General features: G+C 28.4%; 1 protein-coding gene across 3 annotated transcripts in view; it reads left to right on the plus strand.

The window, feature by feature from the left end:
- Positions 1–1,465: 1,465 nt before the first annotated feature.
- Positions 1,466–14,151, plus strand: part of LOC147068210 (lachesin-like) — a 142,062-nt gene continuing 129,376 nt past the window's right edge. For 2 of the 3 annotated variants that reach the window (XM_085952656.1, XM_085952658.1), the window contains exons 1-2: positions 1,466–1,639; positions 2,804–3,037. In XM_085952656.1, the coding sequence (XP_085808782.1) occupies positions 2,956–3,037 (82 nt within the window). In that variant the 5' untranslated portion in view covers positions 1,466–1,639; positions 2,804–2,955. The remainder of the gene's footprint in view (positions 1,640–2,803; positions 3,038–14,151) is intronic. The other variant, XM_085952657.1, reaches the window with a different exon arrangement.

Here is a 14,151-nt window from a genome sequence, read left to right on the forward strand (position 1 = left end):
TATCGTTCATAATACGTCAGAAAAAAAAATATTTTCACTGAATTGAACTTTAACTCATATCCACCGCATTCCTGACACTGCACTTTTTTACTTATTAAATTGTATTTTGAAAAAAAAAAGTTTATTTAATTGAAAATTGTAATTCTTAAATTTTGTGTTTCATTCACTAGATTCACAATAAAAATAGTTTAATTTATTGACAAATTAGAATGATAATTTTTTTCAGTTTGTCATTTCATATATTATTAAACTCATTAATATTGTGCTCTTTCATAATAAAAAGGAAAACGTTTAATGTCATCATATTATTATGATATTATAATATGAAAGAAGTATATAGTTTAAGACATCCTGACAACGTCAAATAAATTATTACTTACCTAATAAAGTATCACTAGACATTTTATAAGCAAAATGTTTATTTATAACACACAGTATCATAACACACACATTGTTTTTAAGCAAGTAAGATAGATAGAGTACTAGAGCTTCCCAAAAGGTGTGTCCCATAAAACCAGTATGAGGCAACGGACCACGCACTGTGCTGCAAGCAATTAATACCGTGTAAGCACAATATAATCTACTAAACAATTTGTTACAACTGCTCAAAAGACATCGACATTCAAATATATTTATTTTCACTAATGTTCATCCCTAGTAGTAATGCGAGTTAAATATTGAAGAAAACATTTATTTGCTAAATAATTTCTTAATATTTCTTTCACATTAATCTAAATATATAAAAAACTTGTGTTTTATTTGAAACATGCTAGAATTTCATTGAAAGAATCGTTTGTATAACTTTGTAATAATTTTTAATGAGGGTTCAGTAAATCTTTGTTAAATTTATAGTATGTGTATTCTTTACTTATAAAATGTAATTGGTACGAAGTAAATATTAGTATTTACTGCAATACTTTTATTCATTGTTATCGAACATGTCTGTTGACATGCGATTATTGTTTCAACTATGATTATTTGATACACCTTCATTATGAATTAAATGTGTATATTTTTTTTAAAGGCATATTTCAAAATATTATTCTTCGGTTTACTGCAAAAATGTTGTAGCACGGTGAGGTTGGATAGCATTGTTGCAGAGTAGATACATAGTGTCATAGTTACCCTTGTTATTTTCTTCTTACAATGTAAAATCAATAAGCAATAATGTTTTGTCACTTTGTAACTTACAAAATGCACCAGGCCATAAATTAATAAACCTTCTTAGAAGCAGCGCATGCAATTCACGGGAAAACGATTTCTCGAGGTGGGAAAAATCTCACAGCGGAGTGGGCGCGGGATGAAAAACGACCTGAAAATTGATATTATTTTCTCGGGCAAGTTGACGAAAGCGCAGCGGGATGCAGGTTGCACGAGCTTATTTTGCCGTCATGCGCAGGCGCCGGTCATCTGTGGAAGGTTGGTAGCGGAGCCATCGGCAGTCAGTCGCCCGCGGTCGCACGGCGTGGACGCTCTGAAAGAGATTTTTGTCGCCGAGACGTCTATCTGATCACTCCGAAAGTCTCGTAAAGTTTTACCGTTGACGCGGCAGACAAACGGCCAACTGCATGCGAATTAAGTGCATTGAAATTGCGCGTTTTAAGTGATTGCCTGGACTTGGATTATGAAATTTTATTGAGTAAATATATTAGTTATTTACTAAATAAAATTAACCACTCATTTACCAAAATATAAAATTATCTTTCAAACTATATATTTGTATTTTTTTAATTTTATTAAAATATTTTATTTAAAATATCAATAATTATAAAATCCATCTTTTATTTCTTTATATAAATTAAGAATTCCTTTTTTTAATGAAATGTAACACTAATTAATTTGAAACTCTTACTACAACTAAAACATTTATTTATTTTAATACATGGGGGGTTTTAAAATATTATATCAATATTATTAAAATAGTAGGTAGTTACCAAGTTCTTATCAAAGTCGTTTCACTTTTAGCGAAATAAATAATTTTAATAGTTTCAAGTAAACATTCAAACTTTTGCTATTAATTACATTGTATCAAATAAAATGGCAAGATAAACAGGCGGGCGAGCTGCAAGAAGAAAGTTGCGTTAGCGAGTTCAGAGTGGCAAAATAAAAGTTGGCCGTAAAATATGTATCGTTAGCAACGGGGCATCGTATATTTTACTTATGATCAACAGCTCGCTAATTTTATTTATGACTTATTCCTCGCTACTTTTGCAAGAATAATGGACCAAAGTTTTTAATGTTTCATTTTTATTTGACCTGCCGTGAAGCTTTCTCGATTAAAACTTTAACAAAATGTTGCGGAAGTTAATTTAAAACTTTGCCATCATCAGATTACTCGATTGGATTTCGTTACTTTTATATCGCAAAATTATATAAATACCGGTTACAAGTAGCCGTTAATCGGTTTTGTAATAAATATAGTATAATATATGCTTAATCAGTATTAATAAAATAATAAACACAGTACCATCTATCTTCATCATAATGAAAGTCCATTAAAAAAATATATGGTAATTATTATTATAGTGCTACTTTTAATGAATAAAATAAAAATACTATTTATTTCTTCAATATTTAGGAATACATTTATACGTATACAAAATTAAATATATTAAATTTACAACACAGTTATTTATAAAAAAATATTTTACTGCACAATATTTTTATGAACAGACATTTATATCAGAATTAATAATATTTAACAAATCATTTAATATGGTCATATATTAGGTAGTGAGTTTACTCGATTGCAAAAATTCTATTTTTTTTTGTTAAGTACTTTAAAAAGTGTTTTGTTGATTAGATGAGTTTGATGATTTAGATGAAAAGATTATGGCGAAGACATAGTTAAATGACTATTGGCAACTCATGACGCGCCTAATAGGAGTGGATTTTCTATGGGGTTGGTGTTTGGACTTGGATTAATGCGGCGTAGGTGAGAAGTGGTAGAAAAGGATGTCGCAGGCGAGAAGTGGCGCCCCACGCGGCCGCCATCTTCCAATTACCCTGCTGCAGGTGTTCACTATCATTTGCCAAGGTAAATTTACTTTATTAACTTAGTTTTGTTTAAAATAATGGTAAGTAAAAAAAACAAATGGCACAGTATATTATTATTCTAAAATTGTTAAAAAAAATAACTGTTGTATTTATACTTTTGTGCAAAAATTTAAACTGTAGAAATGAAAAGATATAAACAGTAATTGCTATTTTTTTAATAAATCAATTATTTTAAATCATGATATTTATATAAAATTATATTAATTATTATATCTTAATATATTTACAAAATTAATATCTATCTATATTCGTTTTTTATGACAGAGATTTTGAAAGACATTTAGTTTCATAAAACCGTAATAAATCACATTGTTAATATCTTTAAGTTACAAACAACATTTTACTGACAATTATTGTGGTTTTATTTCGTTTATTATACTATGCACTATCTTTTTATTTCAGTATTGATGTACATAACGATGTTTATAAAATGTTCAATTATGTCAGCATAATATTTTTCCCGACGGAAAAAATTTAGGACAATAATTTTAGAAATACCATATTTTTTAAATTAGTATATGTATAATTCATCAATCGATCATTGTCAGATTGCCAGCCATTTAATTGAGTTGCATTTAAAAATTCAGAATTTAAATTTGACAACCTCATCGTCGATATTGGCCTAATGCGCAAAGAATGCTTTCTATCTTAGTTGATGGCATACTTACGATGAATGTTTAACAATCACTTTCGATTTCTAATTCAAAATTCTTATTCTGTATTCAAAAGCTTAGGTTTCTACGTAATGTTTCGATTGGTGTTTTTTTTCAATAATAATAAATTATTGAAAACACATTTTGTATTCCATTTTTTTGTTGTTATCTTATAATCAAGGTTTTTATATTTAATTATTTCAAATTTTAAATAAACCCTCAAATTTATAATAATTTTAGTAAACATATGGCCAATTATAATAATACCTATGATTAACAATCCCGCGCGAATGTGGTATAGGTAGTCAAAGATATATCTTATTGGATTATAGAAAATGGCTTATTTAAGATAATACAATATTATCAGTTTGTCTGTGCAGATTAATTTACAAGAATTGCTATTCAGTATATGGTTTCGAGCTGTAATCAAAGCTGCCGATAATAACGTTCGCGCATAGATATTAACATCACAAAATAAATAGTAATATAACAGCTTATGGTTTTGTTATTACTTCGATGTTAACTTACAGGTATATTCAATATAATGTTAATATTAACAAGGATAATAGTATTGTATTTTTTTTATTAAAAACTATACAAGATTTTTATTTTATTGTATTAAACAATTGCCGAAGTAACTCGTATTTTCAAATATTTTCTATCATTTTTTATTTTTGCGATTCAATATTATCAACAGCAATGAAAATGATTACAAAAAAATATCATTATTACATTCTAATGTAGTAGTAGAAATGAAACGATTACATAATCACCCATGATTTGAGATTACAATATAAATATATTGTGATCTCACCGGGTATCGAACTCGGAGCCTCAGAAAGAGAGCCCCAGCGTCTTATCCCATTCCAAATTATATGATTTATATATTTTTAAGAAGGCTAAAATTTGTCACAGAAATATTATCTACAATTCGATTGATATTGGCGACAATCTTTTTTGAATTAAGATATTAAAAATATGTACTTTGATTTGTAAGTATCTCTCCAAATTAATTATTTTAACGTACATGCACTTTAAATAAATATTTTTTTATACAATATAATAATACACATTAATGTGGTACTCGTACATTGAATATACATAATTTGAAACATCTCATAATCATAAAAACAAATTTTTAAATATTTATACCGAATGGTACGAGGGTGTGTCAATAATTCCTTAGAAAAAAGCATTAAAACAGTTTTTATTTTTGTATTTTTTTTTTTATTTCTCAACATAATTTCCTTGGAGCTCAATACACTTGGTTAGACGTTTCTCAATTTTTTTTAAACCGTCAGAAAAATAAGTTTTCGGAAGGTCCTCAAAATAAGCATTTGTTCGGTCGATGACTTCTTCATTTGAAAAAAAACGTTGTCCATTTAGCCATTTTTTTAAGTTTGGGAAAAGGAAAAAGTCACTGGGGCTAAATCTGGCGAATACGGTGGGTGGTCGACCAATTCGAACTTCAATTCTTCAATTTTAGCCATTGATCGTAAACATGTGTGAACACGGGCATTGTCCTGATGAAAGAGGATTTTTTTCCTGTTTAAATGAGGCCGTTTATCTTCAATTTTGTTTTTTAGCTGGTCCAATAAAGATGCATAATAATCCCCTGTTATTGTTTTTCCTTTTTCCAAATAGTCAACGAAAATAATTTCACGTGCATCCCAAAATACAGTAGCCATAACCTTACCAGCTGATTTTACGGTTTTCGCCTTCTTTGGACATGGTTTGCCTTCGCAATCCACTGCTTTGACTGTTCTTTCGTCTCGGGAGTATAGTGGTGTATCCATGTTTCATCTACAGTCAGAAAGCGACGAAAAAATTCATCCGGATTGCGTTGCATGAGCGACAACAGGGCTTTAGAGGCCACCACCCTATTGCGTTTATTGTCGACTGTGAGCAAACGCGGCACCCATCTTGCAGAAATATTTTTCATGCCCAATTTGTCATGTAAAATAGAAATGACGCTACCTTTTGAGATCCCTGTAACCTCAATTATCTCACTCAACTTTAATCTTCGGTCACAACACCATATCGTGGATTTTATTGATCATTTCTGGTGTAGTCACCTCTACAGGACGTCCTGAGCGTGGTTCATCCTTTGTTGATGTACGACCACGTTTAAATTCATTTAACCAGTTATAAATAGTTGCAAGTGAAGGAGCAGATATGCCGTGAATTAAATCCAACTCATTTCTTATTTCCTTTGCTGTTAACCCTTTTATATTAAAATGTTTAATAACAGCTCTAAACTCAATTTTCTCCATTTTCCATTTTTCCATTTTCCACAAGCAATTTTTTTTTTAAATGTACGAGAAACACACAACAACCTGACCAATCTGATTGAAACTTCGCAGCATACTGAATCGGTAGTGCCGCTGCATGAAAACAAACCGCTTACAGTACTAGTCGCGCCACCTGTCGGCTTTTCTAAGGACTTATTGACCCACCCTCGTATATGGATACCATCAGATTTCGTAAAATGAGCTTAAATCGTATGCAATTAAAAATAAGTTTATTTGTAAAACTATAATAAAAAATGTATCCTGTCAATTGTGGGTATTGATATAATACATCGCACCATAAGCTATGGTTTCTGAAATGGACATTCAAACAATTTTATGTTATTATTTATTTATAAATTTAATTTTGTATTGAACAAATATATTTTATTAACATATGACCATTCCAATTATTATTGATAACCACTGTACGGACATGTTTGAAGATCATAATCTATCTCGAAGCTCTAAAATCACTGTTTCACCTTTGTATTGAAAGTAAGATAATAATCCGCTAGATACATACAGTATTAATTAAGATATTATTGAATGTTTATACTATAATTATAATGTAAGCATTCATATCGATCATAATAATAAAATCGACCTTGCTTAAGATAAAAGGCGTTAGGGAAAATTAGTTATTTTTATGAAGTTATATAGATATAATTAATTATATATTATGATGAAACCAATTAAACTATTATTTTAAATAGTTCTTATGTATATATTCAAACTGATACTAATGTATTTTTGGTTTTGAATAACTCACACTTTTTGAGTGAATTTATCCGTAACGCTTCAAATTCTACCAATGGAAGGTCAATCAAGATGGTAATTAAAGAATTAATTACTAACAAGATTATATATCACAGATGGGAAACCTTTTTCTACAAGTGTGTCAGTTAATATGTAAAAATCTTTAAAAAAAAATAGTCCTCCGTCATATAATGATAAAATAAAAATCCGAATTTCTATTGTTTTTACACAGTGGTTTATTGTCAGTTTACCAGAATAAATAATGTAAAGTACTGGCCATAATTATGTATATATTTTTATACTTAATACACAGAGATATTTTTTGTATGTCTGGTGTTAAATTAATTAAAGACGTGGTTTATAATAAAAATATAAATCTACACAAATTTCAACCAAAATCTAAGATGATCTCTAACTTTTTATTAATTTGTAATAATTCATACCCGAAAAAAATTTTTGGCAGTCATATTTTAAGAAAAAAGATGGCCAAAGTAGAGGTATGCTATTTTGTCGATTAAATATTATACGTATCGGATAATAAATTTCACTCTTTTAAAATTGCAATATGTAATAATATTACTTCTTTATTATATATCGCTAACGGTAAATCAAGGAAAAATATTAATTAAAATATCGCGTAATTATTTTCAATGCTGACAACTAATGTTGCCAAATGAAGTATATTTGAGCTATATGATACATGGAGTATAAAATACTACTACACTTTTGCTTACAAATTCTAATTTTACTCGCACGTGACACAAAAATGGTTCACGTGTCATAGATTCTCCATCTCTATTATAGATGGCGTCAGGTGTTAACAAAATTTTTATATTATAGATGACATTGCACTTACAAATAAGTATTCTAATAGTTTTTTTTCTTCAAAACTATGTATTTTCATTAAAATGAATACAGGTAGCTCAGTCAGTAAAGCATATTCAATGAGATTTCGAGTTCTTCCAGTAACCGATATATTTCTAATGCATAATTCCGAATTGTTCCGAATCATGTATATTGATTAAATAAATGGTAGTAAATGGTATGTTCATTTTACAATAATTTGTACAACACAATAGATTTAACTTCCTACCAAGATAATGACTAATTCATTTTAAGGTTGTAAAAGTAAATTTGAATATGTTTCCCATTCATTTTTTACAGGCTCCTGACCTTAATTATAATATGTTTAAGCTTTTTACTGTTTTAACTAAAAATGTTGTTACACAAGAATCTCTTAAATGTTGAAGAATTTTAGAAGGGTTGAAGAATTTACACTGCCTCTCATTACCCTGAAATTTTAATTAAGTACCTACTTTAATATTTTACTTAGTTTTTCATATGTTATGTTTTGCTCTCATTATCAAATTCTATGAATAACCTAAGGAAGATGATTCCCATAATTGTATTAGCATTATATTAGTATTATCGGCTTTAAAATAATTTTAAGCAGGTATTACCAACATGTTGGTATCTGTATCTTTAATTTGACAATAACAGATTTATATTATTTGTGGGATGGTATATTTCCTATTATTTATTAAGAATATTTTTTATTAAGAAGAGAGGTGTCTGTAGTTTTTTTTTTACGAAATTTGGCTCTATTTGGCAAAAACTTTGTAATCAATTTAGGTATTTTGAATTTATAACTGTAAGGTAAGAAATACAATATAGGTACCTACTTAACTTAATCAATTTTTATGTTGGTCAAAATTTTTTAAGGAACATTTTTTTTTCTTTTTACAAAAATGGTTGTTCGATACAATATTCTAATTCACGTTATAACGTTAAAAATACGCGGTAAAATTGGAAACATTATAGAAGATTTAATATTTTACAATATCAGATATTATATTCTAAAAATAATAGAAGATTTATTTGTTATTTTTTTCTTTACACACATTTAAATCTCAAAAATGAAAATGATGATACTTTCCATATTATGGTAAAAAAAAAAAAAAATGAAACTATAATGCTGCATGTATATCTAATTTTAAATGCCATAGATCTATTATTGTTTTTGGAAATATTTTTAGTCAGGGGTAAATATAAAACGTTGTAGATAATCTATTTATTTAATTTTGAAGCCTTACTATCCTTTATATTTATTTCAAACATTTGATGACTGCATAAAGTATTTTTATTACATAAAATTTAATAGTATTATTTTAAACCTCTCGATCTAATATTTTAGAATATAGTCATATTTTAGTGCATCCATGTGCAGTGGTGTTAAGATTTTTCAGTTTTATTAATTTTTTACACGCATTTATAAAACCATTAGTAAAATTGTTGCTAACATTATATAGTGAAATATTTACGATAAAAAATATATTTATAATCTCCGTGATCCCAAATTTAACAAGAATTAGGCATTTTATTATTCCTAAAATGAGCACAATTAACACATTTGAAGAAAGTTTTAAAGATACTGATTATAAGCTATGTCTTTGACCATTCAAATGTAATAAAATATTAATTATTGCCTTAAGAATAAGGTAGTATTTTTTTGAAATGCGCCATTTCTATTGTCATTTCACAGTAGTTAAGCTGCAACATACGGCCGTAGCGATAAATTGACAAATGATAACTAAAGTGGGAGTAAGATCATGTTAACGCTCGTGTTTGAAGATGTACCTAACCGAAAAAACCTCGTTTTTTTCAAGTCGTTTTCATGCAGTCATCAAATGTTTAAAATAAATATAAAGAATAATAAGGCTTCAAAATTATATAAATAGATTATCTACAACATTTAAGGAATGTCCAGGCTTATGTTGAAAAAATACCATAAAATCTCCATTTTGACCTACGTAGCGCACGTGAACCGTTAAGTATGAATCACAATATGCTACAAATACCGATGATACATTGGATGTTCTGGAAACTAATTTATATTTATTAAATTATAATATTAATAAACGTATTTTTACAATATTTACAAAAATAGTCAGTATGGTTTACGTGATTGTAGCTGCGCCTTTTTAAGTATGCCTAACAGCCATTGTTTCAGCATATTCTCAGAGAGCTATTTTATGACAGCGTTACTGCTTTAATATATCTCATAGTAGGAGCCAAACTAAAAGCTGTTTAGCGTCACGCATATGAAAATATTTTTAAATATATAGTTTTCATATTCTTGTAAAACGCTAAAGTAACTCAATTTGGTGTGCTATGAAACAACTGTAGTTATATAAGTTGCCTACTTACTTATTTAACTACACCGTAAAGAAACATTATAAGACTTTCAAACATTTAATTCCTGTCAAGATTCTCGTATATTAATTAGAGAACGGAGTCTTGTAAATGTAAAAGCTTCTTTTTTAATTTTAAATAAGATTTACAAATAAAACTAACGAACTATTTAAATTTATTTTAGTGATCGGTATCTTCTATAAATTTTAGCATATTTTAACCTTTTCTCTAAAAGTATTTTAGTATCTGTTGTCAATAGTTATATCACAACACTTTTTAGTAATATAGGTCATTAACTACATCGTTTATTTAATCTAAATAACCAAAATTTTATGAATCGTTGTATAAATAACATTTGCTGCGAAATAATTCAACTATGGTGGTCAAAATACGATTGATGTGTAAACAAAGGTTTTCTTGAGAAAACTTTTTTCTTTCAGTGAAAATATTCATGTCAAACTTTTATCTCTTAATTTTGCTAACTTGTACCAGACAAGCATGTTTATAATTAATGAACATCCTTCCAAAAATATGTTCTTTGCGCAAAGCTTTTAGAAGTACGAGTTTTAAACGAAAGGAACAAATTATTGGGAAAAGCACGACTGTGAATGGAATTTTAAATTACATGCTGTTGCTAAAACTTTACAAATTTAGATAGAAACTTCGGAAATAAGTAAGTGCAAATACACCCAAGGGATACTTTTGTTTTTGTATCAATACACCGTTAATGTTAAAAAAACAATTTAAGATAAAACTCATTTATTCAGCTACTCATATATACACTTATATTTATATGTATTCTACATAATCATTTCATTTTATTAATGTTAACAATTATTCCCAAATAATAAATGGTGACCATACCGAAGTTCGATTCGATACAAGTAAAAAATATTTCAAAGTATACACATTTTTGTTTTTCAGGTACCTATGCGATGTTTCTTTAAGTTTAATATGAAATATAATAAAAACAATAATCTTTAGAAAAACTTAAAGATAAATAACTATACAATACGATATACCAATAAGAGGATACTATTTTAATTTGTAAGTATAACGATGTTTTAATTTGTAATAATAGGTCTTTTAAGCCTTTAAATCGGTAATATAAAAAAGTATTAATATTTTTAATATTTTGAAATAGATAGATATGCTCGTATTGATTTTTTCACTATTTTTTTTACTCCGAAACCGCTTTCATCTTTAATATTTTTAATATACCATTTACAGCAATATCTTGAGAAAAGAGCAGAGCTTGAAGTAAATAAAATTGTGTAAATAGTGCAAATTATAAAATACAATAACTAACATGATCGTTTTTTATTTCTTAGTTACCTATTTTAATATGCATTTAGTTCTATGTTAGTCTATAATAGATTATATACTATCTTTGGAAACTCAACTGTTTACATCAGTTTTGCTTTGGCATTTTTGTCTACCGATCTTTTATTAAAATTTAATAAAATAAAAGTGAAGTGTAGGCAAATTTCATTATTCACCATTATTTACACAGTTGATATTCTTTACACATTGTCGAAGTAACACAAAACTGATTTACGTACATGATTGAATACGATCATGTTTTACGAGATCCGATTAAAAAATCATATAATTTTCAGCTTTTGAATTGAACTTTGACGAGTGATTTGTGCCGCTTTAAAAATGATTGATCATCCGTAATTTCGATTTCGGTCTGAAGGTCGATCGCTTTATTTTTGTCTGAATTGTCATATAACATTTTCCCAATCATTGGAGACCGAGCAAAAGTCATAAAAGTGACATTATCGCTATCGAATAAATCAGTTAAAGCTCCTCGCCCTGATAAAGGTAATTTATGTGACAACGTCCCAACAAATGGCTGCGGACTGTGTACCACGTGACACTGACTGATGTAAAGCTTTCATTATTCGCATTACAAACAACGTGATCAAAGTTAATCAGATGACCAAGTATTTTTTTCACCTGTCTTGCTTGCCTTAATGTTCACCACAATATACATTACATATTCTTAACAATACCTGTGTATATTTCCTTATATTCCTACCACAATAATTTCATATATACTAACTTGTAACTTTCATGCTCCGACTATTAATTACATCATAATTCTGCGGTTGCCACCACCCATCAGAGTACTGATAATATGATGTTTTATGACGATGTCTATCATGCGGTTAACCTATTTGTTAGTACAATTCAAAGCAACCTATTTTTTTAATGATTGATTCTTTAGAATATATTATATGACTATGTTAAGTTTTAACTATTACTAATTCTTTTATTTTTTAATTTATGTTACTCACCGATAATCATGTTAAAGAAGTTTTATTAATTTGCGTATACCTAATACCTACTATTTATTTTATATCATACTGTATAGTTTGTGGCGGTGGTCAAAATACATTACAATATAACCGAATCATGTAAATATATATATGTAATATGAAAACATTAATAATGTTATTAAGAGGTTTGAAAAATAGCGCGAATACAATTTTTCATTGTACCTATTTCATTACTATACAAAATTGTACCGCAGACAATTTTTTTATGTACCTACACGAAGCATTTTATAACAAAATGTAAATATGATATTTTGTAAATCAGAATTGATTGATTAAGAGTGCATCGAATATCATTCGCTGGTACCTTAGTGCCGTTTCCTATGTTGCACGCTTAACGTATGTATTTCGGTTCTTATACAATAGTGTATTGGTTTTTAACCTTTTCACTCCCAGACAAGTTTTACTAACTAGGTAGTAGGTACCTAGAAGCCAACTATTTTTAGAGTAGGTACAATAAATCACTGTAAAATAATATAAAATACCCATAGAATGATGACAAATAAAAAATAATAATGTTTGAATATCGTTGTTTTAATATAAATACACGAACTGACATAAAATATACATGACTTTGATAATAAAGTTGTGAAATAAAACTCTCATGGCACTCTCCTGGTTAAACTTAATCGAATGACAGAATGTTAATAATTTACTTGAATTTTAAGAGTTTACGTTACTTCTTCTAGGTATTACTTAAAATAAGCAATCATTAGGATCCATATCATTATTTTAAGTAGTAGTAATGTGATGTCATGAATGAGTTTGTTTCCATTTCATGATGGACATATTTTATAAAATTCAAATATCAACACGTAATATTGATATACAGATATTAAAAAATATTCAGTATTAATATCATTAAACAATATTGCTTTTTATGTAACAAAAATCAAGCACAGAAATATCCAAAAACTATTAGATACCTTTATAATAGTTATGCTTACATACCAATGTCGTATATTTTTTATTATTTACTAGCTGAAGAACCCGGCTTCGCACAGGGTCGCTTCGTGGTTATATTTATCTTAGATATTTGAAAAATAATAATAGGTAATTATTTTTTTAATATTAAAGTATCTTTGTAATACAATATGGCAATATGAAAATAATTCTAATAGGAGTAAAGGTCAAACATAAGAACACTAAATTAAAATCGAATCCAAAATATGAAAACGTTATTAATGTTATTAATATGTAGTAAAAAAAAATCAAAATTGGATGGAACAAACAAACAACAAACTTTGTATTTTATATAATAATAATTTAGAAACCTTTGCAGGTGTGCGCACAACAACTGACAAAAGTTTCATCGCAATCGGATGAATGGTATAGGAACGCATACGAATAGTAGAAGAAGATGGTTTTCTAAATCAGAAATCTTCGTGGGCACGCGCATGACAACTCACCAAAGTTTCATTGCAATCGGATGAATGGTTTAGGTAGGCATTCGAATAGAAGAGAAGATGATGGTTGTACTAATTCAGAAACCTTTGCAGGCGTGCTCACGACAACTCACCAAAGTTTCATCGCAATCGGATGAATGGTATAGGAACGCATACGAATAGAAAAAGAAGAAGGGAGTTGTACTAATTCAAAAACCTTTGCGGGCTTGCGCACAACAACTGGTCAAAATTTAATCGCAATTAGATGAATGGTATAAGAACGCATACGAATAGAAGAAGATAGAATAGAAGAAAAAGAAGAAGAAAATGGTTGTATCAATTCAGAAACCTTTGCGGGCGTGAACACAACACTTAATCAAATTTTCATTGCAATCGGATGAATGGTATAGGAACGCATACGTATAGAAGAAGAAGAAGATGGTTGTACTAATTCAGAACTCTGCGGGCGTACTCA

Source organism: Rhyacophila brunnea, unplaced genomic scaffold (genome assembly GCF_057557595.1).
Source record: "Rhyacophila brunnea isolate RB1 unplaced genomic scaffold, BYU_Rbru_1.0 scaffold_3, whole genome shotgun sequence".
In the NCBI taxonomy this organism is placed as follows: Eukaryota; Metazoa; Arthropoda; class Insecta; order Trichoptera; family Rhyacophilidae; genus Rhyacophila; species Rhyacophila brunnea.